The 27,586-nt window shown below is 36.6% G+C and overlaps 1 protein-coding gene across 1 annotated transcript; it reads left to right on the forward strand.

Annotated features, from left to right (window-relative positions):
* plekho2 (pleckstrin homology domain containing, family O member 2) lies at positions 1-27,586 on the forward strand. The gene is made up of 6 exons (XM_052150924.1): positions 1-192; positions 8,743-8,892; positions 10,540-10,662; positions 20,565-20,669; positions 20,920-21,018; positions 21,510-27,586. Exons 1-6 carry the CDS (start codon positions 184-186, stop codon positions 23,025-23,027), a joined length of 2,004 nt encoding a protein of 667 aa, XP_052006884.1. The 5' UTR covers positions 1-183; the 3' UTR covers positions 23,028-27,586.

Here is a 27,586-nt window from a genome sequence, read left to right on the forward strand (position 1 = left end):
GTCGAAAGAGGAAAAGAGCAGAAGCACCGTAACATTTCAACCTCGCATACAGTTCCTTGTTTTCATCGTCATGTTGGATCTGAGAAAGTTCAGAAGAGAAATCACTTTTAACCCGAGATAAAGTCCAGCTTCGAGTGTTTCTTTGCGCATAACGGGATCTTTGTGATATATTTTTTTTTTATCATGGAAGATGTAAGTATATAATCAACTTTTCTTAATATATTTACAAGGCGAAATAGTTAAAAAAAAAAAAATAGCATTATTCAAAATTAATAATCTCTAAATCACAAATTGCATGTTTTCGTGTCATCCCATCTTTGACGTCGTGAGGAAAGACTTACATTCTAGTTATATACTTCAACTTTTAGCGTACTTTGTCCAGTGCTGATGTAGAATATTATAATTTCTCCTTAATACTGTAGTGTAGTATATTGAAATGGTGGGGTTTGAGCATCACTTGTTTATTTCAAACCTCTTTGTGTACTGAAATAAAACTCGTGAAATAGCTCTACAGAGTCGATGCGCCAGTTATTACGTATTAATAAACGAGATTCTGTCCACCAGGACAAGAAGTTGAAGTGATGTGCTTTAGATTGGTGCCAGAAAGTGAACTACACCCTCTTATGGTCCTGTTTACTTCTTCAGCATCCAACGCCCCTCTCAGTCAAGTAGTGGTGTTTGTCATCTGTTTTCTGTTCAGTTTCATAGGATGGATGGATGGATGGGCACCTCGCATTTGTGTACTATGGCAATACAATGTTTGGGCATGAATCATGGTAGTAACATCTGATGCCATCATTGTACTATGGTACCACAGGGATAGCTGTAGTTAAATTGGAGGGATGGTTGTAGTTCAATTGGAGTCTGCTTCTATCTATCTATCTATCTATCTATCTATCTATCTATCTATCTATCTATCTATCTATCTATCTATCTATCTATCTGTCTCTGTCTGTCTGTCTGTCTGGAGGATCTATCTGTTTGTTGGTTTATCTCAATATATTTAGAAACATATATAACAAAAACTTTGTTTAAAGCCATTGCTAAATGTGAAACACAAAAATAGATAGATGCAAAAAAGATCCTCTTACTATTTGCAAGACAAGTTTCAGGAAATACTCTCTGAAATGAGGAAGTAACAAGGGCCTGTAGAAGGTGAAGGCAGGACTGAAACCAACATTGTTAATGTGTAGCATACACAGACATAGCTGGAATCTTTATTTATTTAGCTTTGTTAACACTGTAAATACTAATAGTTATCTCAAATTAAAAACAAATAAGTAGTTGTCTCAACTTTAGCTTTTTTTTACTTTTGAGTTACTTCTACTCTCTAAACCATAAAGTTGTCATTAATAAAAACAATCAAGTGATCTTAATTAAACAGCACTTAAAATGTCACATTTTGGAATCATAACTCATATATATACGTTCTTTAAACTTTGGCTTCAAGTACTACAAATTCAAAATTATCAAGTACAAAATTGCGGCTGTGTGGAATACCCATAAGCCCTTGTGCTTGAATAAATTATGTATGTTTGGTCAAGACAAGAGAACTTATGGAGAAATATAATAACAAAAAAATATAAAAACATGAATATTTATTTGAATTCTTATGACTATTGTTGTTTTGTTTTAGCTGGTTGATAGTTGGGATTTGTGTGAAGTCACCTTGAGGGTGATTAGTGTTTCCGATTTGTGTGAAGTCACCTTGAGGGTGATTAGTGTTACCGATTTGTGTGAAGTCACCTTCAGGGTGATTAGTGTTACCTCAGGTGAACTTGGAGCCTGTTAAATTTAAGCCATTGTTCTCTACTCAATTGTTCTTTACAAAAGTGTATATTTATGTGCACTTAGAAGTACTGACGTGAATCCTAATGTGCCAAATGGCTAACCTAGAGTCTGGTCATAATTTACCTCACGCTGGAGTCACACATACTCCGTGAGCGGGGCATGAGTGAGGCGTGAGCAACGTGTCCCCTTTTGGGCTTGCACATTGGCTGCGTCTCTTTTCTGGGTTCCTATGGCAACGGCGAGTAGTCACTTGCACTTGTTTATCAGCTTACTTGGTCATGATTGGTTAATATATCAAAGTCCCTTTCATGGCAAGTCAGTCCACTCTGCAGTCATTTTTGAAATGCTCTCGGGCAGATGGGGCAGCTATTTCTTTGTAAACATGCGGCATATAAGTACAGTTTCTATCTACTTGAATGGGGAAAGACTGAAATTTCCAAAACAGTTGGTCATGATTACAATCAAAGAACATCAACAGTGAAATCTGACAACAATATTATCATAAATAGTACTGCTTTATCTCAGATTACGCTAAAAAAACACCTTTTTCAGGCTGGATTAGCTAATGCACTAATATGCATTCTTGATTTGATTGACAGGCGATGTCTTTATCTAAGAGGTGATTGGCTCCTTTACCTGTAAGGCGGGCATTCCAATTTCTCCCATTGATTTTAATACCAGCCTCTTCTAAGCTCTGTATATAATATACAATACGGGCAAAAGTCCTGGAGTTTATTTATTTATATTCTAATATTCTTTCCTTGGTTATTATGTGTTTGTTTGTTTGTATGCAGACCTATACATTGTAGCGTATAGTAGGCTAGGTTCGATTTAAAAAACAAATTCCGCTTTTGCATCTTTTCTATAATCTCCTGATTATTTTTGTTTTATGCAACACCCTGAGCCGCTGAGTTTAGTGTGAGCCGTGCGGCGAAAAATAGGATTGGAGCCGAAACTATCCATTCACTGCTGCTTCTGTTATGTGTCACCTCACAACTTACACTTGCAATGTGAAGGATGAAATCCGATTACATGGGTGGCGAAATGAAAGCACGCTGCTCACAACTCACTCACAGAGGATATGTGAAACACTGTATAAGATATGCTATATCCCAATTTATATAACTTAATAAAAACAACAATAATTAAATCACAGATGAGTTAAGTTTTCTTGTAATGAGTACACTGTACTTAAATAATTGTTCAATTTAATTGAGCCAAATAAGTGTTTACTTAGAAACAGCATGCAAACTGATTGCCTTAAAAAGTCTAAGGTCAACCAATTAGATTTTACAATGAAGACAAAACTGCATACAGTTTGATCTGCCTTGACATGGGAACACATACATAGCTTAATATGACGTTTACACAAAGACTACATAGACGTGGTCTAAGTAAATTTTGGGTTTTGTGGGGCTGCATACAAGGTTTTATATACTTCAGAGTGTTGTGAAAACACGTTTCTTTGTTCACACTTCTTTTTACGAAGATCCCCCAGTGTTCACTCATGAATGAAGCTGTTAATGGTGTTGCCCTCTCATTCTTTCTCAGCCTGTCATATTCTTTTAAGAGCAGCTAACTGAGTGCTTAAATATTATTTCATGTTTTATCACACTAAGATGCAAGTTGTAATTTACTGTAGCTAGTATCACATAGCCAAACTTTTTACTATAAGCATAAAGTCTGATCCATTTTGCAGCTTATTCTGGCTAAGAACCGCCCCATAGATCAACCACAGATCAACCATTACGTACTGTTCTCGGGTGCGTAAATCTGAAATATCACAAAAACAGATCAACTCAATGAAATAATTTGATTTAAATAATATATTTCTATGTATACATTGTAATCAGAATTTAATTCTGCCCAAAGTATAAATTATGATTATTTCACTGACATAACAAAGAATTCAAAGTGGATGATACAGTTTTGCTCATGGATATCTAGCTTAATTGCTAAGAGTCTCAAACGAAACTTTATCGAAAATATCTTTCAAAGAGATGATGCCACAAAACTTTGTAAACATTGCCAAAGCCAGATTAGTTAATGGATGACAATCCCTCATGTGAAACTCAAAGCTATAATGGTGATAGCTAGTGGCTCTTTCCATGTGGGGCTCCAACCAGCTGCCTTCCACTTTCTGTCCTGAGTTTTAGCCGTTACTCCACATCACCCACAATGGAAAGGCTGCAAAAGATGCAAAAGCACTAATGCTTTTCTAATTATCTAATTTAATTATCTAATTATTTTCACTAATGCAATTGATTCCTTCTTTGTGGGCATTAACCTGGTTTCAAATTGCCGTAATTGTCCTGTCTATACCCTTTCGTAAATTCAGTGCTAAGCATGGTACATGCAAGGCTTCTTGATTCTTGTAAAATATCTAACATTGTTTCCTGTTTATACTTCTGTGATTGGGATTCCCGTTTTTCACTTCTCTTAATGTGACTGTGCAAATGTACTTACTACAAATTGTGAACACAGTTGTTTGTAAGGACAGGTTCCTATTTGTTTGGACAGAAATTTTATTTGAAAGTCATACACTTGACAAAATGGGCAGTGTTAGGCTTTGAAGTTCTGTCAGTCTAGGGTTGGCTACAACAAGGTTTTTAGAAGAACCATACAGATGATTCATATTTAGATGTGTGGTGAGTTGACAGAGAGTAGGTAAGAGCATAGCACAGGGCACTTATATTTAACCCAGATGGAGCTTTGTGCATGCACGTACTGTAGCATGTATATGAAGTGCATGATGGCTAAATTGTATCTTAACCAGCAATCACCCAGAGAGTGTAGTCAGTTTTGCCTAATCTTCCAGCATATTAAGCACAACTAGATAGCATTTTAGAGCCCTTTATAAAAATAAAATAAAAAAGTGTAAAATTGGAACTGTCGATTTCATTGTCTTAATTGAAATGTCTTTGTTTAATATACTCCTTAAAAACTTGCAAGTGCCCTCACCTTGAGTCTGATAAGATGACAAAATTAGAATTGAAGATAATTTTCCAGTGCATCTGAGGTTCAAGTGCAGGTCTGTTAAGCATAGCTAAAGTAAAAGAGTAAAAAAATATCAAAAGATTATAAAAAATATCTAAACATATTAAAGTGTACCACTAAGGGAAGAGTTCACACACCAAAATGGAAATTCTGTTACCAATTGTCAAGTTATTCCAAAACGTTTAACTTTCTTTCTTTCATGGAACACATAAAGAATGGCAGAATATCTGAGCTGAAGAAAAAAGCACCACAAACTTATAATGAATGTAAATGCCTTTCGCATTAATTTGCATATCATGACCCATCCTGCCAGGTGATGTCAACGATTCCAAACGTCATTGGTTCTGAAGTATTTTGTAGTCAATCGCAATCAGTGGTGGGCCATGCATTAAAATTCTAGGCCTTCAGTTGGATTCATGCCATTAACAAAACACAGTTTCACAATAAATAAGACACCCTATGCCTCTGGGCATAATACATCATGTCGCAGCTAACTAATAATACCAATTGACCTTTTAAAAACATGTCCACACATGAAAGCCAGAACTTGAAATGACACTTAATGCTCAAGCAAGCCTAATTTTAACTGCAGCATGACTGTTTTGTCTGTTCAGACATTGTAGAACATCTTAGGTTTTTAAATCCATAAGGATCTCTTTCTCAATGCCGATAGTGGTAGTAATGACAGTCGACACGTCAGCAAGATCTCGCGCTCTTCGATCTCAAATTACGTTACTTAAAGTGTGATTTCGTCTCTCAAGGGCAGCTAGAAGGCCTCGACTGGGACATTTCCTAAAGATCACACACACCAAGAACAAATAAATCAATCTGATTGGCTGATTAATCTGACAATCTGACATTAGATGCGCATTAATTTGTACTGTTGAGGGATTCTTTGGAAATTCTGAAGGCCTGACGGAGTGGAGCTCAGACTCACACGCTGTAGGAGCTTTGGGCATACAATTTGTAAAACAGTTATCACGCTTCGCTTGCAAGCATCAAGGAATAAATGCTGACTGGATAAACTTAGTTTTTCTCTGTTTGTAGATTAATTAAGAGTGGAAAGTGATTAAAATACATTGGCAAAAAGGTGATTGAGAATGAAAGGATGAAAAATATGTATTTATTTGGCATGTTAGGCCAGCAGAGAAGGCTTTGCTGGCCCTGAGAATTCGCCACTGATCGCAAAATGGCGTATTGGAATATGGAAGGGAAGTTTTAAAGTAAATATCGATTTAAATTTGTATCTGTTCCTCTCACAAAGCTATAATATGCCTTCAAAACACTTGAAATTTACAGTAGTAAATATTGGTACTTTACTGTCCTGTTTGGAGCTTGACAGCCCCTGGTCGCTATATGCTTTCGTTGTAAAGAAATGACCAGGGCCTCATTTCCCAAAAGCATCTAGATTGTAGATAGTAGATCGTAGAATCCATCTTACGATTCATCTTAGTTTTGCAGCACATTTCCTAAAGCCAACATAACTTAAGTAGCACTTGTAAATGGTCGCAGGTTTACGAGTGCCCTGGAGATATCGTAGAGCACTAAAAGCATTGTAAGGAGACAGACTTATGCAGTCACCTGCAGGACAATGGCGAAATTACACTCATCTTGTCATGCTGAACCTCGTTATATTCAATTGGCAGGATCATTCACAGGGCTTCAGTGGCTAACCACATCCCACTGACATGTATTTACACCTCGACCCACAGAATTTGTGAAAACCATACATTGCAAACGCACCTCTAAAGAACGAAGCATTGATTGTCTAACAGTAATAGAAAGATCTGCATAAAATTACGTTTTTGTTTGAAAATGCATGTGAGTTTTTTAGTTTTTCTAAAAATGCTCTCCCAAGGCTATATGTTTGAAAATGTTGTTTTCACATTGTAGTGTAGACAGGGAAAACAGAAATATCTGAAAATTACGACATATTTGTTGTCATGTGATGCAGTTATGTGATACATTCAACCCAATATAATCAAGATGGCGGCCCATGTTGTAGTGCCATTGTTGTGCCTGATATTCCCTTTGATAGCGTGGTTAAAGACAAATATTACTTTGTACAGCCTTCACATTGCATTCCTTTAAAGTTTACTTGGAATTGCTGTCTGGCGACAGAACACGTGGACGTTTACATTTCAGAACGTACATGGAACGGTGAATTTTCACATGCGCAGTAAGTGGGATTTAAGAGTTATCATAAGTTTAATTGTGGTCGAGCAAATTTTGGAAAATGCTTGAAAACGATAGTGTGGATGGAGAGCATTCGAAAAACGCCATCTTCAGATATATCCGGATTAATGTGGACATAGCCCAAGTAGTTAATTAGGTTGAGTATTTAAGAATGCAAATGTAAAAATTTGTTATATTAAGTATTTCTAAAGTCACATAGGTTTCCTGAATAAGCTGTCAGTTATACAGTGTTACCAATCTCCGTTATTCAAAAATGTGTGATATAAATGTGTAATTAAAACACAAATCTGAAAAAAACATTTATCTTATTGAGGGAACTTCACACCAACAAACTTCACACAGACTTCACTTCACAGAAGATCTGCACTGACAATGAAAGTGCTTTTGGTCCAGCACTACGAAGTTCAGTTTTTATAAAAAACAACTTCCTGTTTGATTAACTCATCTGATTAACTTCCTGCTTAATTTTAAACCTTTTTTTAATGCTCTCGTCTGCAGACTCTCACACCACCAGCCCTGACCACTGCTCTTATTTGCACTCGCAACAGCACAGCGCCATACTCTGCTGTACTCTCCACTCTGTTTTTTCACAATATAGATTTTTCCGTCCCACCCAAAGTCTCTATCTCCAGTGCGTGTTGTGATGTGCTGAGCACTCTGCACAAATAGACTGAAGAAAACAAATTGCCACCCTCACGTTCCATCCCCCCATTTTCAAAGACACTGTGAGGGCATTTAGTTACCTGTTGCCCATGTTGGTATCTTGGACAAGGCAGTGTGAGAAAGTCTCTCTCCATCCCACCCCCATGGCATGATGCTGCTCCTATTATTCTCATTGTTTTCCTCCCTCGGAAAGCTGCACCTTCTCTAGCACACATTGCTCTTTCCAAAGGCCGAGTGAAAGTGGAAAAACAGCTTGATGACCCTCCAAAGAGACATCCTGAGGAATTTTCTCCCATAGACTTCAATTGTACATTTAGAAAAACAGCTGCATTTGGGTGAATTTTTAAAATAATAAAGTACATATTGCAAAACCTTATTCTGAAAGCTCATAGTTACCTGTGACTTTTTATTTAGTCATGATGTTAAAAGATTTTCTGGGTGGTTGCCAGGGTGTAGCTATGCAATTGCTACTTATGGCAATGATATGCAGTTAATAGGGTGTTCTAATGGGTTGTTATGTAGTTGCTTAATGGTCCAAGCCAAAAGAGCCCAGACCCATGTCTCTGTGATATTCTAGCCCATAGAAATGGCTCAAGTCACTCTTTCAACATAGTTGAAACGTAACATCAATCACATAGAAAAGTAATAGCATGCCTCTCTTGAACAAGCAACGTGATTTGCATCATCATTCTTGTCCGTAGCATGGTAGAGGACGAGTTACATGCCAAAGTTTGATACGTAGGGTTAGGGGTTTGTTCAAATCCCAATAGCAATAGTCATGTTTGCCTTAGCAAGCACTAGTAATTACGTGCTGAATAAGGAATTCAGATAAGATCCCCAAAAGTAACGAGAATGCTATAAAAAATAACAGATGTGGAAATCTATCCTTTCTATTAAGTCTAAAAAAGGTGTTCAAGGTCATTTGAAACCCACATGCTGCCAAAATATTATAAATGTAGCCGCTACATACTTCATCCTCCCATTTTAGGAATGCTCTCTCTGGACTCAGATCTCATATTTGAAATTCATGCCATGCCAAACTGAAATTGTGCTCCACTAAGAAAATGCTGATTTCCTTCTTTCTGTGCAAAACAGGGTATGAACGAGGAGCCAGCCAAGCCCAAAGAGGTGAAGAGCACTGGGAAGGCTGGCTGGTTGAAGAAGTCTTCAGGGAAGTTTTTGAGCAGCTACAAGGACAGATACATTCAGCTGGAACGAACAGTGATTGTGATCTATGAGAACGAGGTAAAACAAAGTGTGATAAATCAAAGTGACATGACATTCGCGACACATTTTACTTCCATAATGTGGCATATTTTGAAGTGGTAAATGAAATAGGCCAGTGGTTCTCAACTGTTTTTGCTTCGGGATCCAGATTTTACATTGGATATCAAGTGGCGACCCAACATAGTAAAAAAACATAACTTGTATTTAATGTAGCCTAAGTCGCATTTTCTTTTACCTTGCATAGTTTATTTCATGGTTTTCAAGTATAAGGGCATGTATCAAGTGACTTTATTTTTGTTGTTGATGTCAACAACAAAAGATACAGGAAGCTTTTTCTCCCCCTTTTAAATGTATTTATTTATTTAAGCCTATTATATTTACCATCTAGTTTACTTCCTAATGTCAAACATCATTCAAACAGAGCATGTATTACACAGGAGGAAAACTTTGTCAATAAGTCTAGCTGATTTAGACTTTAAAGCCATTTATGTACTTGCCCTTGCTGTATATTCACAGTGCAATGCCATATAAGCAGAGATAAGAGCATAGATAGCTCCTCATTACTGTGGTTAAGTCAATGTAGATAGTCTTTCTAAAATAAAAAAAAGTATTATAGTATTTAGTTTTAAAAACAGTAAGCCAGACAGATTTAGAAACGAACTACTTCTGCCATATTTATAATACAAATTAAAAGATTTCACCTTATAGATTATTAGCTGTAACATTTTTGTCAAATACTGCAGTTACAGTTACTGTTGTAAAATCACAATATATTTTAGTAAATCTGATAATGTGTACTTTGAAAAGACTGTTTGAGAGGTTTGATAAATAGTGCATTAAACTAGAAAATTCTCAGTAGATTTCAAATGGGTCGCATCAGTTTTGTGGTCTACACCACATTATGGAGGGAACCTGATTGATGTTCGTGCGCTCCAGAGATACAGTAGATTAGAGCAGAGCAGATCACTGTGATGGCTTGCACCACACTCATGCATAAACCAGGCTTTAATCGTGCCGCAAGAATGTGTGTTTCAGATGAGAAGCATAATTAACACATATAAAGTGATATGATTAAATTTGCCTCAGCAGCCCGAAATTGTGCTTGGTCCATGCAAAAAATGTATTGGCACTGTTTCTTCCTTGCTGTTCGCGACCCAGTCCGAACAAACCTGCAACCAATTTTGGGCACACCAGTTGAAAAAACTGATATAGGCTATAGCGTGAAAACATTTAGGGCAGGACCTGATAAGTTTGTGAAAGTTATAACATATTTGATTGCATTTAAATGAAAAATTGTGAATATCAAAATTTTTATCTTTGAAATAATATGCACTGATGAATTTACAAAACAAGAAAAGTAAATCAGAAATCAAAGATTTCACATCAAATTATTGTAATCAAATTACAAATTCACATCAAAGACAATATGATCTGAACTATGCCATCCACAATTATTTTACAGCTCTATACATTTACTGTATGTCATCAATTGTCCTTTTGTGTCTTTTTTTATTCCTCTAAAGCAATTTAAGGTGAAACATCTGAGATAAAGTTGATGCTTATTGAAACAACTTAAGTATCCTGAGAAAGAGCAACGTCTGAACAATAAATGTTTTCTTGGGTTTAGCCCTGAACACAAAAAAGAACATATACACTCTCTTGCAGGAATTAACAACATGCATGGAGAAATTGGACCTGGACAACTATGATAAATGTCAAGAGTTAAAGAGTTCATTCAAGAAGAAGCACAGGCTGGTACTACTAGGAAAACCCAAGAGCGGTAACAAGGTAATAATGAACATTTCAGCACAGTACCACGTCAAATACATCAGACTGCAATTTTCTTTGTATGTGATATATAGAGTGGTCCTTATTGGGATGACAATGCAATACACAGTTGATGATGGCAGTCTAGCTGTCATGACGTCAGTAGTTCAATATGGAATGCACTAGAGGCACACTGGGTCATTGTGCTGAGAGTAATGAATCAGACACATATCTGACTGGACACATGACCAATGATTAGCCTCCAAATTACTCATGCTTCATTCTCTTTTTACTTCACTGGTTTCAAAGTGTTTTTTAAACAATTGCATTGCAAAATAGCTAAATACGTTTACTTCTTATACTGGGTATCGTGACAAATTTCGCAACACTTGTATAAAGTGTTACAAGACAGAACAAGGGTGTCTTAGCTTGTGCTGGGCATTACTTAGTGTTTATGTTTTCAAATGCCAAGGGCAAGACATCCTGTATGACTATGCAAATACTTGCGGTATATCAAAACAGCCACAAGCAAGCTTTTTTCACTTTCTAGTGATAAGTGGATTTTTCTTTCGTTAGGCAACATCTTGACTCTAAATATACAGTATGCATAAAGTGTAGAATTGTAGATATTAGGAATGTACCTGTATAGAAATGTTGGCTGATACCAATAAAGTGCAAATAGTGGCAGATACTATTTGCACCCCTATTTAAATGCTAACATGAGGGACTTTAAATTAACACAATAAATGCACTGCAGTGATGCAGTGCATTTGTTGTGTTAATTTAAAGTCCCTCAAAAATCCTACACCTAAACCTAACCTTTCCTTTCACAAATTAGCCATGGTTTTACCACAGTAACCATAGTGTCACCTTTGTATGTTGTAGTAAAGTCATAGTAATCTCAAAATTCAACTTGGTTACTATATTTACACCATATTACTGTAGTAACACCAAGGTTAATTTTACCTAGATCAAACCTTTCTCTTTACAAACCCCCCCAACCTTCACCATTCACCATGACCAAATCAGCACAAGGAAATTAACCTTTCAATTATAAATGTATACTTTTTGTCTGTTGTTACAATGAAACCTTTAGATATTTCATCTGTACAGACATCTGTATGTTGTATGATAGAAAAGATGGATAACAGTTTAGTACCATAGTAACCTGTGACAGAAAAGAGTAGACAGTTCAAATTGAAAGGAAAAAGCCCAGCTGATTTTATTTCCTTCCAGTATTAGCTAATTCAGACCTATTTGATAAGTAAAAACACTAATATTGACCAAAGCCAATATAGCCACCGATATAACATGCATCCCTAATACACAGTACATGTTTAAGAACTTTAACTCATTTTTAATAGCACACTAACACTCTGAAGTGAATATATATATATATATAATAGTTTCACTTTGAGCTTGTAGACTGCTGGATTGTATAACTATTTGCCTTACTGTTATTTGCTGACACATACCATAACAGTTGTCATGAAGGGTAAATGATGACTTCATCCAGAGGGGAGTGTATTGAACATGATATGTCATAACGTTTGAACACACACAGGATGTGTCATAGTGCTCCTTGAGCTCAGATAAATTAAAACATGCTAAACTGTTCAGTAAATTTGTATAATTGTTTTGCATGTTTACTATTTATTTATTTAGTATCTACTATAAAATATAGCACTGAATTAAGCAAGTCTTGGAGGTAGGGAAAAGTCTTAAGAAATGCAGAAGATACCTAACTGGCAAAATATGCATTATTACTAACAGATGATGAGGCCGAAGCATTGGCGAACTGCAAAGAGCTGAGCAGATGTCAAGAGACTTCTCTAAAGGAGAAAATGTGTATGTGTTTGTAAAGTGTAGCCAGAGCAGCATGTCACTTTTTCCTCTTTTGAATACTGTGAGCAGCCAGCTCTATGAGTCAGACACCACAGCCTAGTGTTTTATTTAATAACTAAACCTCACGTAATGTAGTTCTTGAAAAGCTTTTAAAGACTTTATACAGACCAAATGTTTACCTAATGTTTCACTTTTTCAAAATAATTCTAGGACCACCCTCCTCTAAGAGCAATAACATACTGTTATTCTATTTATTTATTTATTATCCCTAAACCGAGACCTAAATTCCTTACATTAACTCCTCCTAAAGCTTTCCACATAACTTGGCACAGACCTTCAGAATATTCTGGAAATCTGTGCTACGTATTTTCTGACTGATCGGACATGCGTTTTTCTCACAGTGGACTATCTAAAATTGGAAAAATCCCATGAATTTACAATGAGGGAATGCTAATTCAAACTCTAAGTCCAGAAATTCACTTGGTCTCTCTCTCTCTCTCTCTCTCTCTCTCTCTCTCTCTCTCTCTCTCTCTCTCTCTCTCTCTCTCTCTCTCTCACACACACACACACACACACACACACACACCCACACTCTCTCACTTTCTGTCTATCTATCTCTATCTATATCTATCTATCTATCTATCTACCTATCTAAAGGTTTATCTGACTATCTAATGTTCTTTCTCATTATCCACTGCCGAAGTTCGATTTCAGTCTTCAAGAATGCAAGTACTGAGACTGCAGGAAATTAACTGGATGTATCTTTGAAATCAAGGATGCATTGGATGGTGACTTGTGGGAAAGAACTCGGTACTATGGTGGCAGATGAAGGACATGTATAATTTGTTTTTTTCCTCAAGATTTTCCCGCTTTAAGCTCACGAAAGTATTACTGCTTGTGAGAGTCGTTATACTCCGTTAACATTTGTTGTTTTTGGGGCATCATTTTAATACAGTGATAAATATGGAGAAAACAAGTGTTTACAGACTTTATTCTTTTCAGATTAACAATTTTTTTATTGATTCTCATAAATGTACACAGAAAAACAAAACATATATATATACACAGAATCAATCTTAGCCCCAGTATTACCCCTCCCCCTCCACATCCCAACCCCTCCCTGGCCCCAAAAACATCCCAGTGGTCACAAATTATATAGACACACACACACACACACACACAATATATATAAATAAAATACAAATATAAAAAAAAAATTAAAAAAATTAATAAATAAATAAAATCACCCATCCATAAATTACATATACCCGCCCCATTTCTCCATGAACCCGTTATACTTCCCCATTCTTCTAAACGACCCTTCCACAAATGCTGCCAAACTTCCCATTTCCGAGCACCACTCACAAAAGGAGGGTGCTCCAGCCGACCTCTAGCCCCTTTAACTTATCTGCCTGGCAATCATGACACTAGTTAAGACCCAACTCTTTATGTGTCTATTTTCAATGTCGATGAATGCCCCATCAGCCAAAATGCAGAGTCTAGGGCAAAATGATACCCAAGTGCCTAATACATCGCACCCAGCCTCTGAACCTTCAACCAAAACTCCTGGATCTCAACACACCCCCAAAAGACATGGGTTATGTCTCCATCCTCTGATTAGCATCACCAGCAGGTGGGTGTGTCTTTATGACCAAGCCTATACAATGTAGAAGTGGTCCAATAGAACCAGTGTAAAATCTTGAATTGCACAAGGCGCAACCTTGCATCTCTAGATGCAGTCTTGATGAGCACTCTCCCTCCTCCAATCCAAATTTAAATCTTTCTCCCATAATCTCTTGAGAGTGGTCGTGGTTCCATCCCCCAGACTCTGAATTAGCAGGGAATACACTGATGCCTCATTACCTTTTCCAAAAGCAGTAAGATAAGATAAGATTCAACTTTATTGTCATTTTGCAGAGTACAGGTACAGAGCCAATGAAATGCAGTTGTTTCACATATCCCAACTAAGCTGGGGTCAGAGCACAAGGTCAGCCATGAAACAGCACCCCTGAAGCAGATAGGGTCAAGGGCCTTGCTCAAGGGCCCAACAGTGGTATCTTGGCAGTGCTGGGGCTTGAACCCCCAATCTTTAAGTCAGTAACCCAGAGCCTTAACTGCTGAGCCACCACTGGCCTACTGAGCCTCCACTGGTAATCACCACTCTCATAGTTTTTGCCACTTTAAGGGGGTGAATGCTATTCCCAAAAATAGTACAGAGCAAGTGGCGCAGCTGTAGATATCTATATAACTGAGATCTGGAGATCCCAAAAGTGGAGCCAGTTCTGTAGCATAAGACCTAAAAAATTCAGCGGAAAACCATCTGCCCCTGGAGCCTTACCTGCAGGAAGGGCCTTAATTACCTCGTCAAGGTCCTCCAAGTTTATCTCCAAATCAAGAGTATGTTTTTGCTCAGTCATCAATTTAGGGAGTTCCACTAAGTTTCTAATATCTTCATCAGTAAACAAAGATGTGGAACTATAAATATCAAGATAAAACACTTTAAAAGCATTATTAATATCAATGGCTGAGGTAAATATTTCACCACCAGCAGATTTCACTGAGGGAATAGTAGAAAAAGACTCTCTCTGCTTTATACATCTTGCCAAATGTATTTTTTTCTGCTTTGTCTGTGACTATGACTGTCTTGCCCTGAATAACCAAAACTCCACTTTCCGTGGCAAAATAATATTATATCTGTATTGCAATCGGGTCAATCAGTCCATCAGACGACATTCGGAGCTTCAGCTCTGCCTCAACACTTTTAATATTCCTTTCAAACTCCACGAGTTCTCATGCTTTGGATTTTTTGATGAATGAGGCATACTGTATGATCCGACCCCTAAGAACTGCTTTAAGTGCCTCACAAGACACACCCACAGAGGATACTGAGGATCAGTTGGTCTCCATATAAACACTGATTTCAGCCTTTAACATTTGTTGGAAATCAGGATTTTGATAAAGGGATACATTAAAGGGCATTACAGGTGAAACTCGAAAAATTAGAATATCGTGCAAAAGTTCATTAATTTCAGTAATTCAACTTAAAAGGTGAAACTAATATATTATATAGACTCATTACAAGCAAAGTAAGATATTTCAAGCCTTTATTTGATATAATTTTGATGATTATGGCTTACAGCTTATGAAAACCCCAAATTCAGAATCTCAGAAAATTTGAATATTACATGAAATCAATAAAAAAAGATTTTAAATACAGAAATGTCGGCCCTCTGAAAAGTATAATCATGCATATGTACTCAGTACTTGGTTTGGGCCCCTTTTGCATTAATTACTGCCTCAATGCGGCGTGGCATGGATGCTATCAGCCTGTGGCACTGCTGAGGTGTTATGGAAGACCAAGATGCTTCAATAGCTGCCTTCAGCTCTTCTGCATTGTTTGGTCTCATGTCTCTCATCTTTCTCTTAGCAATGCCCCATAGATTCTCTATGGGGTTCAGGTCAGGCGAGTTTGCTGGCCAATCAAGCACAGTAATACCATGGTCATTGAACCAGGTTTTGGTACTTTTGGCAGTGTGGGCAGGTGCCAAGTCCTGCTGGAAAATGAAGTCAGCATCTCCATAAAGCTTGTCTGCTGAAGGAAGCATGAAGTGCTCTAAAATGTCCCGGTAGACGGCTGCGTTGACTCTGGACTTAATAAAGCACAGTGGACCAACACCAGCCGATGACATGGCTCCCCAAACCAACACAGACTGTGGAAACTTCACACTGGACTTCAAGCATCTTGGATTGTGTGCCTCTCCATTCTTCCTCCAGACTCTGGGACCTTGGTTTCCAAATGAGATGCAAAATTTGCTCTCATCAGAAAAGAGGACTTTGGACCACTGAGCAACAGACCAGTTCTTTTTTTCTTTAGCCCAGGTAAGACGTTTGACATTTGAAGCCCATGTCCAGGACCCGTCTGTGTGTGGTGGCTCTTGATGCAGTAACTCCAGCCTCAGTCCACTCCTTGTGAAGCTCTCCCACACATTTGAATGGCCTTTTCCTGACAATCCTCTCCAGGCTACGGTCATCCCTGCTGCTTGTGCACCTTTTTCTTCCACACTTTTCCCTTCCATTTAACTTTCTATTAATGTGCTTTGATACAGCACTTTGAGAACATCCAACTTCTTTTGCAATTACCTTTTGAGGCTTTCTCTCCTTGTGGAGGGTGTCAATGATGGTTTTCTGCACAACTGTCAGGTCAGCAGTCTTCCCCATGATTGTGAATTCAACTGAACCAGACTGAGAGACCATTTAAAGGCTCAGGAACCCTTTGCAGGTGTTTAGCTGATTAGAGTGTGACACTTTGAGCCTACAATACTGAACCTTTTCACAATATTCAAATTTTCTGAGATTCTGAATTTGGGGTTTTCATAAGCTGTAAGCCATAATCATCAAAATTATATCAAATAAAGGCTTGAAATATCTTACTTTGCTTGTAATGAGTCTATATAATATATTAGTTTCACCTTTTAAGTTGAATTACTGAAATTAATGAACTTTTGCACGATATTCTAATTTTTCGAGTTTCACCTGTATTTATTTTTCTCCATATGTGGTAGCACCTCTAAACTCACCAGGGCATGATCTGAGACTAAGATGTTTCCAATTGAGCAGTCAACAACAGATTAAATGAAAAAAAAAAAAAATCTATTCTAGAAAAAATCTTATAGACTGATGAAAAAAATGTATGGTTAGTGTTGCTCTAGGGGAATTACACATTTTTGCTTCACTATGATCAAGGACTGAATCCATCAATAGATTAAAGTCTCCTCCCAATATTATATCATGAGGGGTGCCAGCAGCTTTCAATATCCCTTCAAGATCTATAAAAAAGCCCTGATCATCAGCATGAGGTGTAAATATTAGCCAACATCAACCTTTGCCCCTGAATTTCATCTTAAACAATAATGACTCTTCCTAATTTATCTAATCTACTGGAGACATTTGAACTGTAGATGTTTACTTATCAATGTAATGACTGCCCTGCTCTTAATTGAGCCAGCACTAAAGAAAATATGTCCATCCCCATATCTTCCCAAATTTTTCAGCTTCCTGCGAGGAAAGATGTGAAAGACAGTCCACTCATATTAACATTTGAACATTTTGACATATTAGAAAAAATAGATTGTGTGTCAAAACAAGATTATAAAGACCACTTTCCCCATTAGTGCAACAATGAAACCCCGAACTTCCCCCAGAACCAAACAAACAGAAAAAAGACGCCAACCGGCATCCATCCCTCTAAACTCAAACAGTCCATGTACGCCTACTAGAGTCCCCGCGACCACTTTGCCATTGACTGCTCAAGCTTGTGCTTCTGTACAAATTTTGTGAGGCATAATTACATAACAGAAAATACTCTGTAAAACAAACTCCAGCCAATATGCAGAATAAACACAAAGAACGTGTAGATTAATTCACAGAACTTTCTCAAAAGTGTGTTCCTCCACAAAACAAGCTACAGCCTCTAGAGGAACCAGCACAAAAGAAAAAGCTGTTCAGTTTCCTTGGACAGACAAACAAATGTTCAGTTCTGCTCATGAGTGCAAAGTGCGGCAAAAAATACTCCACAACACAAACTCCAGCCAATAGGAGGCATAAACACAAGGCACGTGCAGATTCATCCACAAACTATTCTGAAGGAGTGTTATTTCACAAAACAAACTCCAGCCGTTAGGCGGAATCAGCACAAAAAGAACAGGTGTCCAGCTTCCTCAGATGGTCAAGTGTATGTTTAGCGAGACAAGCTCACTTGGGAGGCAACGTGAGAAACACACCATGACTTCCTCAGTCCATCAACTTAATGAAAGACATCGCTTTCTGTGGGCATGCAAATACCGTGGCCATTGTTAGTATCCATTCTCATTTGGCCAGGAGATTCAGTGTAAAAACGATCCTCCGTCAATGCTAACGTTTCTTGAAGGAGTGCTATTTCACAAAACAAACTCCAGCCGATAAGTGGAACCAACACAAAAAGAATAAAAAGACATCTGTATGTACAGAGAGACGAGCTCACTCGGAGGCCACATGAGAAACACCAAATGGCTTACTCACCCCATTGTCTCTATGAAAGATAATGCTTGCCAGGGACATGTAAATACTTTGTGGCCATCCTTAGAAACTATTCTCAGCTTGCCGGAAACATCAGCGCAAAAGTGACCTTCTGTTGATGCAAGAGTTTTTTGTATTGCTTGAATCACTCGCGTTTTTCTCATGTCGTATTTGCAAATTCCAGGAACAAGAAAACATTGTGATACTTCCAAGAAAGCCTTCCTTTGCTCCTCGCCTCGAACAAGATCTTTATCGGATGATCTCAGAATTAAAATTTGTCCAGAATTGATTGGGGCCTGTCTCCCTCAGCTGATCTCTGAGCCGGGACCCTGTGAGCTTGCACAATTTCCAGCTTATGGCCTGTTATGTCGAGCAGACTTTAACCATATCTCAGCCTTCTTCATGCTCAGGAATTGTCTTCCAACAATTCGGACGTTGTTTCACCGATTAAGATTCTTAAGGTCTTCCAACTTTTCCCAAATGTGTTCCAAGTCTATCTTGGTCGCAAGTGGATTAGCAGCTAATTCCCTCTTCGATGACTCCAGCTAATAGATCCGCCCCTAAACGTCCAACAATCTTGTAACCAACTCAGAATATTTCGCCTCCATCGCCATAATCCTCCAGGTCAGAAACAACCTTTGTCAGCATCATAGACATGCTTGCCGCTTGATTTCTCCCACTGCACTGTCCAATCCGAATCCCTGGTCTGCGGGCCTATCTGAGGTATCAGCTTGAGCACGTAAGTGTCTTTTAATGTCTCCAGAGCCCAAGGATTTTGAACTTTGCCATGTTAACTTCATAGAACAGTTATGTAGCAGGGTGTATCGAATCTCACCGTTTTATGACATAAAAATAATAAAAAATTAGCAAAGTGCGCAGAGCTCACCGTTTACACGTCCGACTCCCGCATGGCACAACATAACCTCCCCCAGACTTTATTCTTTTAATGTGTCACTAGTCCTGCAAAAGCTCACTGGTGTGAAGATATTAATGCTATCACTGGTGTGATAATGCCAGAAGTTCTCTCACTGGATTCATGTTGTGATGGTTAATTGCATATAGGATCGCAGCACATCTCAAGCTAACAATATATTCTACGTGTTCAACGTCCTCCTGTCTTTCCGAGTTAATTCTTCAAAGGTAGCTTGGCAAGACTGGTCTTCATAAGAACACAAGTCTGTTCTCTGCATTCTTAGAATTGAGAAACACCCTACGTGTCTGTCTGGCTAGCTAACGTTCTAGCGGTGGTCTTACTATTATGTCTGTATAACCATCAAACTTCAAACTTTCAAAATGAGTTTAAAATTTCAGTCAAGGCTTAGTCAAGCATCATTCAAAGTTTGTCTTGACAAACTTTACCTATCTTTTGTATTATATTTCATAATATTTCATGCTATAATTAAGCTTAATGTAATAAGTTTTACATTAAGCATAAAATATAATGGGTTACACTACTTTTTGACTTAAAGTAAATAAATGATAGTTACTAATTACTTTGTTATCAGATTATACCCAACACTGGTAACATCCTAGTCACCCAGAACATACTATTCCCTAGCAACAAACCACAACACCCTAGCAACCACATAGCAATGCCCTGGCAACCACCCAGAACACCCTAGAAAGTTTTGCTCTTTCTTCAAAAAGTGGAGAAAAAAAAATTCTAGTCTTTATGCACTTCAAAGGCACATGCTGAGCTTGACTATACAGGATGCAGGTATAAAGCTAACACAGCTAACACATATAAAGCTGAACTTTGAGCCATATAAATAAACATCCTACTAATAATGACAGGGAATCACTATATTCTATAAAAATGGGATCAACATATATATATATATATATATATATATATATATATATATATATATATATATATATATATATATATATATATATATATAAATTAAACTTTAGAATTTTAGATTTTATTCGATTTTTTTATATGTATTTTACATAAGCACATATTAATACAAGTTTCAGACTTTTACTCTGTCTAAAGCTGTTGTGTTTGTCATTTCTAGATACAAGATGTCAAATTTCAGGCTCAAACTCCTGAAGAGAAAGAAGCATGGATCATGGCACTCAGTGAAGGCATCAACAAGGCAAAGAACATAATTTTAGATCAGGTATTATAATTTCTTTGGTTCTTGAATCTCTTGATTGTTAAAGAAATAGCATAATAGAATGCCTCTTTGCTTGCAGCAATTAAAATAGGCTAATTGTATGATGGCCATGTGAACTATTATAAATAATTGAGAATGTACAATCATCTATATTTATACAGATGAAAAGTGAACTTCCAGAATAGAAAATGCTTTTGCATGAATGAAGATACTTACATTTACTTCATGCAACGTACATTTCTTAAAATTGTAGGTAAAAGTTGATGAAAGCTGCTCTTTAGAACATGTTACACTTTCTCGGCCAAAAGGGAATCGTGGAAGAAGACCACCAACCAGGGTACACATGAAGGAGGTATGCCCATTATTTTTCACATACAAAAAGCTGCCTAAAACAACCTTTTGACATTTATAAGCTGGGGATGTTCAAAACTACCAATTTTCATAATCGTTTTTTTGAACGACTAGTCGGTGTAAATGATAATAATCTATAATTAGGCTCAGTTATCTTCATGTGACCCCGATCAGATGTGTTTCAGAGGGAATAAAATGGCTAAATAACTGTAACATCATATTGCATAATACTATCAAAGTGAGAAAAGTAAGAAATAAGAAAGGCTCTTAAACAGAGAAGCATGAACCCACTCCCCAAAACGTTGCGTCTATTAATTCATTTAAGAATTGCATCTCCCAATAAAACTGACACCAAGAAAAATATAATTATTAGTAGTCGACCCCAATAATCGACTAATCAGTTGTTGGACAACTTGTCGACTATTTTCAGCCCTGTTGGAGAACAATAAATCATAAATATCCTCTTAATTACTTTTTTAACCATTCCAATAGGCTGCAAATGTTTCAAGTGATGGAATTTTGAGACTGGACCTTGATGGTGACATTACTGTGCAGAATGGAACTCACACTCTTAATACGGAAGGAGATAAACAAAACAAAACTTTGAAGCCATCTGCAACTATGAATGACATTCCTGAAGAGGACATCAATGAAGATTCCATACCCATGAAGAAAATTATAGAGCCACCCATGCCGCCATCAAAAGACAACAAACCCAGTGACAGTCATAAAGAGGATGAATCCAACAATGAGAAACCTACACCCCAAAGGAAGATCCTTATGCCCCCAATGTCCCCATTAAAGGAGAATAAACCCCATGTCTCTGTTGATGGAAGTGCTGTTGGAGAGATTGCCTCAAAAGAAGAGAATGCTGACATCTCAGAACCAACCCCATCCATCAAGAACATCCAGCCCCCAGTGCCTCCATCCAAACATGTGAAGCCCAGTCAAGTGGTCACACCAGCCACAGTCACAACAGAAGGAAAAGAATCTCAAGAGAACACTGAAGAGGTTGACAGTAATGATACAGGGGTTGATTCACCTTTAGACACTCCGAATAGAAATAAGAAAGAAGAGGAGGTGAAAACAGTAGAGTTAGAGGCCATAACTCTATCCAGTAAGATTATGAAGCCACAAGTCGTGATGTGGGATTCCCCTACTGTAGCATCGAAAGAACGTCCAGTTGAACAAGAAGGGCAAAACTTGAAGAAAGCACCAGACACCACTCAAGAAGTTATAAGCTTGATAGAACCTCGCCAACTTAATGTGACACCACATTCAACTCCTGAACCAGTAAAAAAGAGTCCTGGACCCCCTGCTCCACCCAAGAAGCACTTGAAGCCACTCGAGACAACTCCAGAATCCAAAACGGATCCAGGTGGCGATATGTTAAGTGAAGAGTTAGAGGAGAAGTCTTTAGACAGTGGTCAGCATTCAGGTGAAGAGTCTGAAATTGGGGACCAATTAATTTCATCCATTGCAAAGCTGAAAGTAAGTTCCCAGGGTCTTGATGGGGAGACAAGTGAGGATGATCTAGAGCCATCCGATAGCAAAGCCGAGAGTTTAGTGGAGCCATCCTTAGAAACCCCTACCACCACCCCAGAGAACTCCGTTCTTAACACACATCCAACACCAAGCCAATGTGCCAACAATTCTCTGCTCCTAACTATGCCTCTCAAGCATTCCTCCAAGGCTCGCTCCACATCCCTGGGAGACCTCCTTGCCGAAAACACAAAGAAGATGGAAGGCAAGGGGAAAGACATACCAATTAAACCACATGGAAGTGATGTGGAGGACTTGCAAAGTAAAGTGTCTTTTGAGATTGAAGAGACAGAAGAGATGCTAAATGCAATTGCAACTGGACAGAGTAGTGACATGGAAATTAAGGGGAGAGGAAGTCCAGAGATCTTGCTTACTGCAGCAATGGAGAAGCTCAGGAAAGCAAACCAGTTCTTAAGGGAAGCCAGAAATTTTAAAGATCATAACAAAAACAACAGATTAAGTTGGTAATGGTAAGGATTGGTGGATGGAACCTATAAGGACAACATAAGCTTTTATGTTGAAAGTACAAGATATACAAATTATCAAATGCAATTTTTCTCCCCAACCCAATCAATTTGTGAAGGTCTGACATTTTTTTTTTTTTTTTTACTTTGCCAGCTAAAATGCCTTACAGACCAGCATATATTGGATTTTGGATGCTGGTCCGCTGGTGTCCGTAACTAGTTTCTAGTCCTAAGCTAGTAAATAAGCTAGTCCTTAACTGGCCTAACCAGCAAGACTTCATTGGTCAATTAGCTTCAGCTAAGCTTTGCTTGTGAACAGGATGGCTTTGCTGGTCCAACTGCTAAACCATCACCAAACCAGCATAAACCATCCTGGACCAGTATGGCCGAAGCTGGTCTTTTCCAAGGGGGACCATTATGACCAGTTCTTAGAGATAAATTTGAGCATGCAATGTTGTTTTACCTTGCTTCAGTCAAACCATTTTTAATGATCTTAAGGAATTCTAAATATTTGTTATTCCATGAATTTGTTCCTGAAGTTAATTATATTTTGCACTTCAATAGAGTCAGGTTCTGGAAGTAAAAACCTATTAATTTTTGACATAGGCTAACTGTTTTTTAACAGTACCTTGAGCTTTGAGGTTATTAATTGATGATATGTGCTTCGGTTCGGAATTGGTGTTGAATAACTACACTACCCATGTTCCTGACGATAAAGATTCACCAATCAATGAATCAAAGACTAAAAAACATGCCAAAAGAGCTTCCATGAAGCATTGTGAATGACTTAATCGAATCAGTCTCCTTACACTTACATGTACTGTATATGTTTCTGTACAGTATATGTGCATGTTTTACAATTTACTTAAAATGTATTGTTTCTATACTTTTAATGTAAAACTTTAAATCTATAGTTTTATATTTTCTACCATTTTTACAGGATTTTGAAAACCTTTTTGAAAGAACCTTTGTCATTTTGTCTGATTGTCAGTTTTTTGTTTTGTTTTGTAGCTACAAATCAAAGTTTGTAATATTGTGATTCACTTTGGAGCAGATTAATTTTGTTCAAAGCTTAGAACCCTTTTATGAAGTACTTTATGAAATCCCTATGGAAACGATGAATAGGAAAAATACTTCCAGAACCAAGATGGCTCCAAAATGAGCTGGCACTGTTGCACTCTATAGACATTATCAGATGTTAACATGTATTGTATGTTAGAATGTATCACCTCTGTTACAGACTAATTGCCCCCACAAATTAAATATACACATAACCACTATTAGAATTTTTGCTCATACATTAGCTTTTTATCTCACAGAGGATTGTTGTATGTTTTATGTTGAATTTTGCATTGTAACTCCTGTATAAAAACAGGTGGTTCAAATTGCTGTTTGTTTGGGGCATCAGTCATTAAGCTCTGTTGTTACCAACAGACAGCTATATTGTGGCAAAATAAGACTGAAAAGATGAAATTGTGAGGAAGGAATGACTCAGTGCTCTTAGAAGTTTTATTTTTATTCTGAAGCCCATACTCTCCCACTTCAGCTCTGGTGGATTAAAAAAAAAAAAGCTTCAGAACTTTTTTCTTAAGTTTTAATTGTCAAAGTTTAAAACTGGACAACCAGCATATGATTAGCAGTGCAATAGCTTAATAGTGCATTTCTGTTACGGTTCGTACAAATGATCATTTACAATAAGTATTCAATTTTGTATTAGTATGTGGTCTGTTTTATGTGATTCGCACAATACGATTTTCATTGAACTTAAAATAATTATAAATGCATAAAGCTCACAATGTCATGATTAAGGGGATTTACACAATAATTCTAAATGTATAAATCTTATGATGACATAGTTAAGGGAAGTGACAATGGTATTTTTTAGTAATAACCAGATCATTACAAAATCTATTGACTACCAATTAAAAAACTAAATAAAAAAGGAGTTTAGCCTGTTTTACACACCTTCCATCTGTAGGTTACAGTATTCATACTGCACATGTAACCTTGTGTGGTGCTGGGTCGCAGAAGTGTGTATAATTCAGAGTTTGGGTTCCATGTAAATTAACTGTAAACACTTTACAATAAGGTTCTATATGTTAACAGTAATAAATGCATTTGGTGTCATGATCTAACAATGAACACTACTTTTAACAGCATTTATTCTTTGTTCGTGTTAATAAGAATAATTTTTTTATGTTAGTTAAAATGCATTAACTAATAAAAATATTAATTTGAAAAATGTTTTAGTATAATTAACATTAAGTAAGATTAATAATTGCTGTAAAAGTATTTTAAATCATTGTAAGTTCATGTTAAATGATGATGTACAGTAGTTAACTAATGTTGAATGAATACAACCTTTTTGTAAAATGCTACAATTAATTTTTTTTTAGATGTAAAATCTTTTTGATCTTTTAGATCTTCCACCTTGTGTAAATTAGATTTAATTCTGATCAAATTTATAAAAGTGCTTAGTGCCCCTTTTCCGATTATTATACTGTAAAAGAAATGTCTGTAATTTTAATGGTAAAAGACTGTAGAAATGCTACAGTAAAAATTATAATAGCTTCCTCTATTACAAAAAGACAGTACATGTAGTTTTAAAGTAAAATGTTGTAAAAATAGAATTTTTTGGATGTAAAAAAAATGATTTTCCCAAATAATTAAAGGTTAAAATGTATATTATGTTTAACAAAAAAGAACAGGCGGTAAAAATCGGGGAGTAATCCCCGGTTCCCAGAATTCCCTGCGTGACCCAATACATTTCATAGATTTTTATTGGAATAGTTACGTTTCTTCTTAATTTTAATATCAGTTATGTACATTGGGATGTTCTGTGTTCTATTTTATGTAGTTTAGTTAATGTTTACTGCATAATTTTAATTTCACATGTGTTACCCTGATGGTGTTTAGTGTTTGTGTGAGTGACACTGAGCGCTGTCTCTACATGTTTATTGGTCATTGCTCCTTGAAGGGCCACTATTGATTAACTCATGTAATCATGTGCCCTTCTGTAGTTACTACGGTGATTAACAATACATTAAAAGTGAAAAGTAGATTCTTTACAGTTTCATAAGGTTAATATATTAATGTTATCATTTAATAATATAAACGATGGTACTGCACTGTAAAATCTACCATAAAAACAACCGTTTTAAACTGTAACATTTATAGGTTGTTATGTAAATTTGTTTACATTTTTACTGTATTTTTCACATCATTATTCTGCTAAGTTTTTAGCAGAATAATGCTAAAAGTCATTATTCTGTCATTATTCTGTTTGTTTGATTTTCAGTGTAGCCATTATAATTTATGACTGAAAAACTCAAATTGGGAACTGAGAAATCGCTTTATGGTCTATTTAGAGCCACAGTTCTGTATGTGTGCAAGCTCAATATGCACCCACTTCTGCAATGCTCTTGTTCTGCGGAAGAGAGAGGTGTGAAACAGGTTAAACATAGAGCTGTAACACTGTTGAAGACACTTTACACAACTACTGTTTTCATTATCTACCCTCCAGTGTTTGCACCATATAGCACAGAAAAAAAGCCACATTATAATGAATGCAGTGTTAGTTATTTGTCTCATGCTCTTTGTAATACTGATGCAGTGGGTACAGAGGTTCACTGTTCACACATTTTATTAATAATGTACAGAAACCAGTTACTTTGAGTTCAATTATGTAGAGAAAAGTAGATCTTTATTTTCACATGTAATATGGTTATTATAGTTATTTGTTCATCTATATACATATTGTGCATAGCAGTACATACCTTTATATATTCTATTCTGTCAGCAAAACCAACTCTTGTTCTCTTTACTATGTGTAAGAGATGATAGTCAATTTAGTTTCACTTCATCTTTGTGTTTTCTAAATGAAGAACAGTGGAAAAGTACATATAAAGGCACAGTTAATCTAGACATACAGAGTTGAGAATTACAGATTAATACCACAATGAAAAAGGTTTTTGTGGCTCCATTTTGTAAGATATGATCATGCATGTTAATAGCGCTTGATATAAAGTACTAGTCTTTTATAATGAAATACATTTTTAATGTTTGCTTTCTGCCATTTTGGTTTTACAGAGTACATTCCTTAGAATATTTGTTTGTTTTTGTTTTGCTTATTTTACTCTGATATTGCAATATGTATCATTTAGCACATATTTTAATAAAAACTATAGCTCAGTGAATATTTGAACATTATGTTGTAAATAACATGGCTGCCAGTGAAATGCTTAATATTTAAGTTATTAATGTTCTGACATATTCATGTTTATTGTCTGTCTTAAAAAAAAAGAAGAAGCTTACGATCATATTTAGAATTCACTGTTTATATGTCTATAATTAGTCTCATTATTAATGTTTACTATTGAAGTTTAATTCAGGCTTACAGTTTTATTATGTCGTACAGAATTTGTTAATGTTTGTTGCATTTACTAACTGGACTAATATATAAAAAAAAAATCTAAATGCATATAAAATGTGCAAAAATGGGAAATAATTGTTATGCAAAGCATGTCATAATAAAGGCAAAGTGTGTCTGTCTTTAATATGCAA

This window comes from Xyrauchen texanus, chromosome 2 (genome assembly GCF_025860055.1).
Source record: "Xyrauchen texanus isolate HMW12.3.18 chromosome 2, RBS_HiC_50CHRs, whole genome shotgun sequence".
NCBI lineage: Eukaryota > Metazoa > Chordata > Actinopteri > Cypriniformes > Catostomidae > Xyrauchen > Xyrauchen texanus.

What these genes read in the sequence shown, in the direction of transcription:
- plekho2 (XM_052150924.1), top strand. An exon ending in TTGTGATCTATGAGAACGAG is followed by an intron (nt 8,893 to 10,539) that starts GTAAAACAAAGT and finishes ACTCTCTTGCAG; the next exon opens with GAATTAACAACATGCATGGA. An exon ending in CCAGGGTACACATGAAGGAG is followed by an intron (nt 21,019 to 21,509) that starts GTATGCCCATTA and finishes CCATTCCAATAG; the next exon opens with GCTGCAAATGTTTCAAGTGA.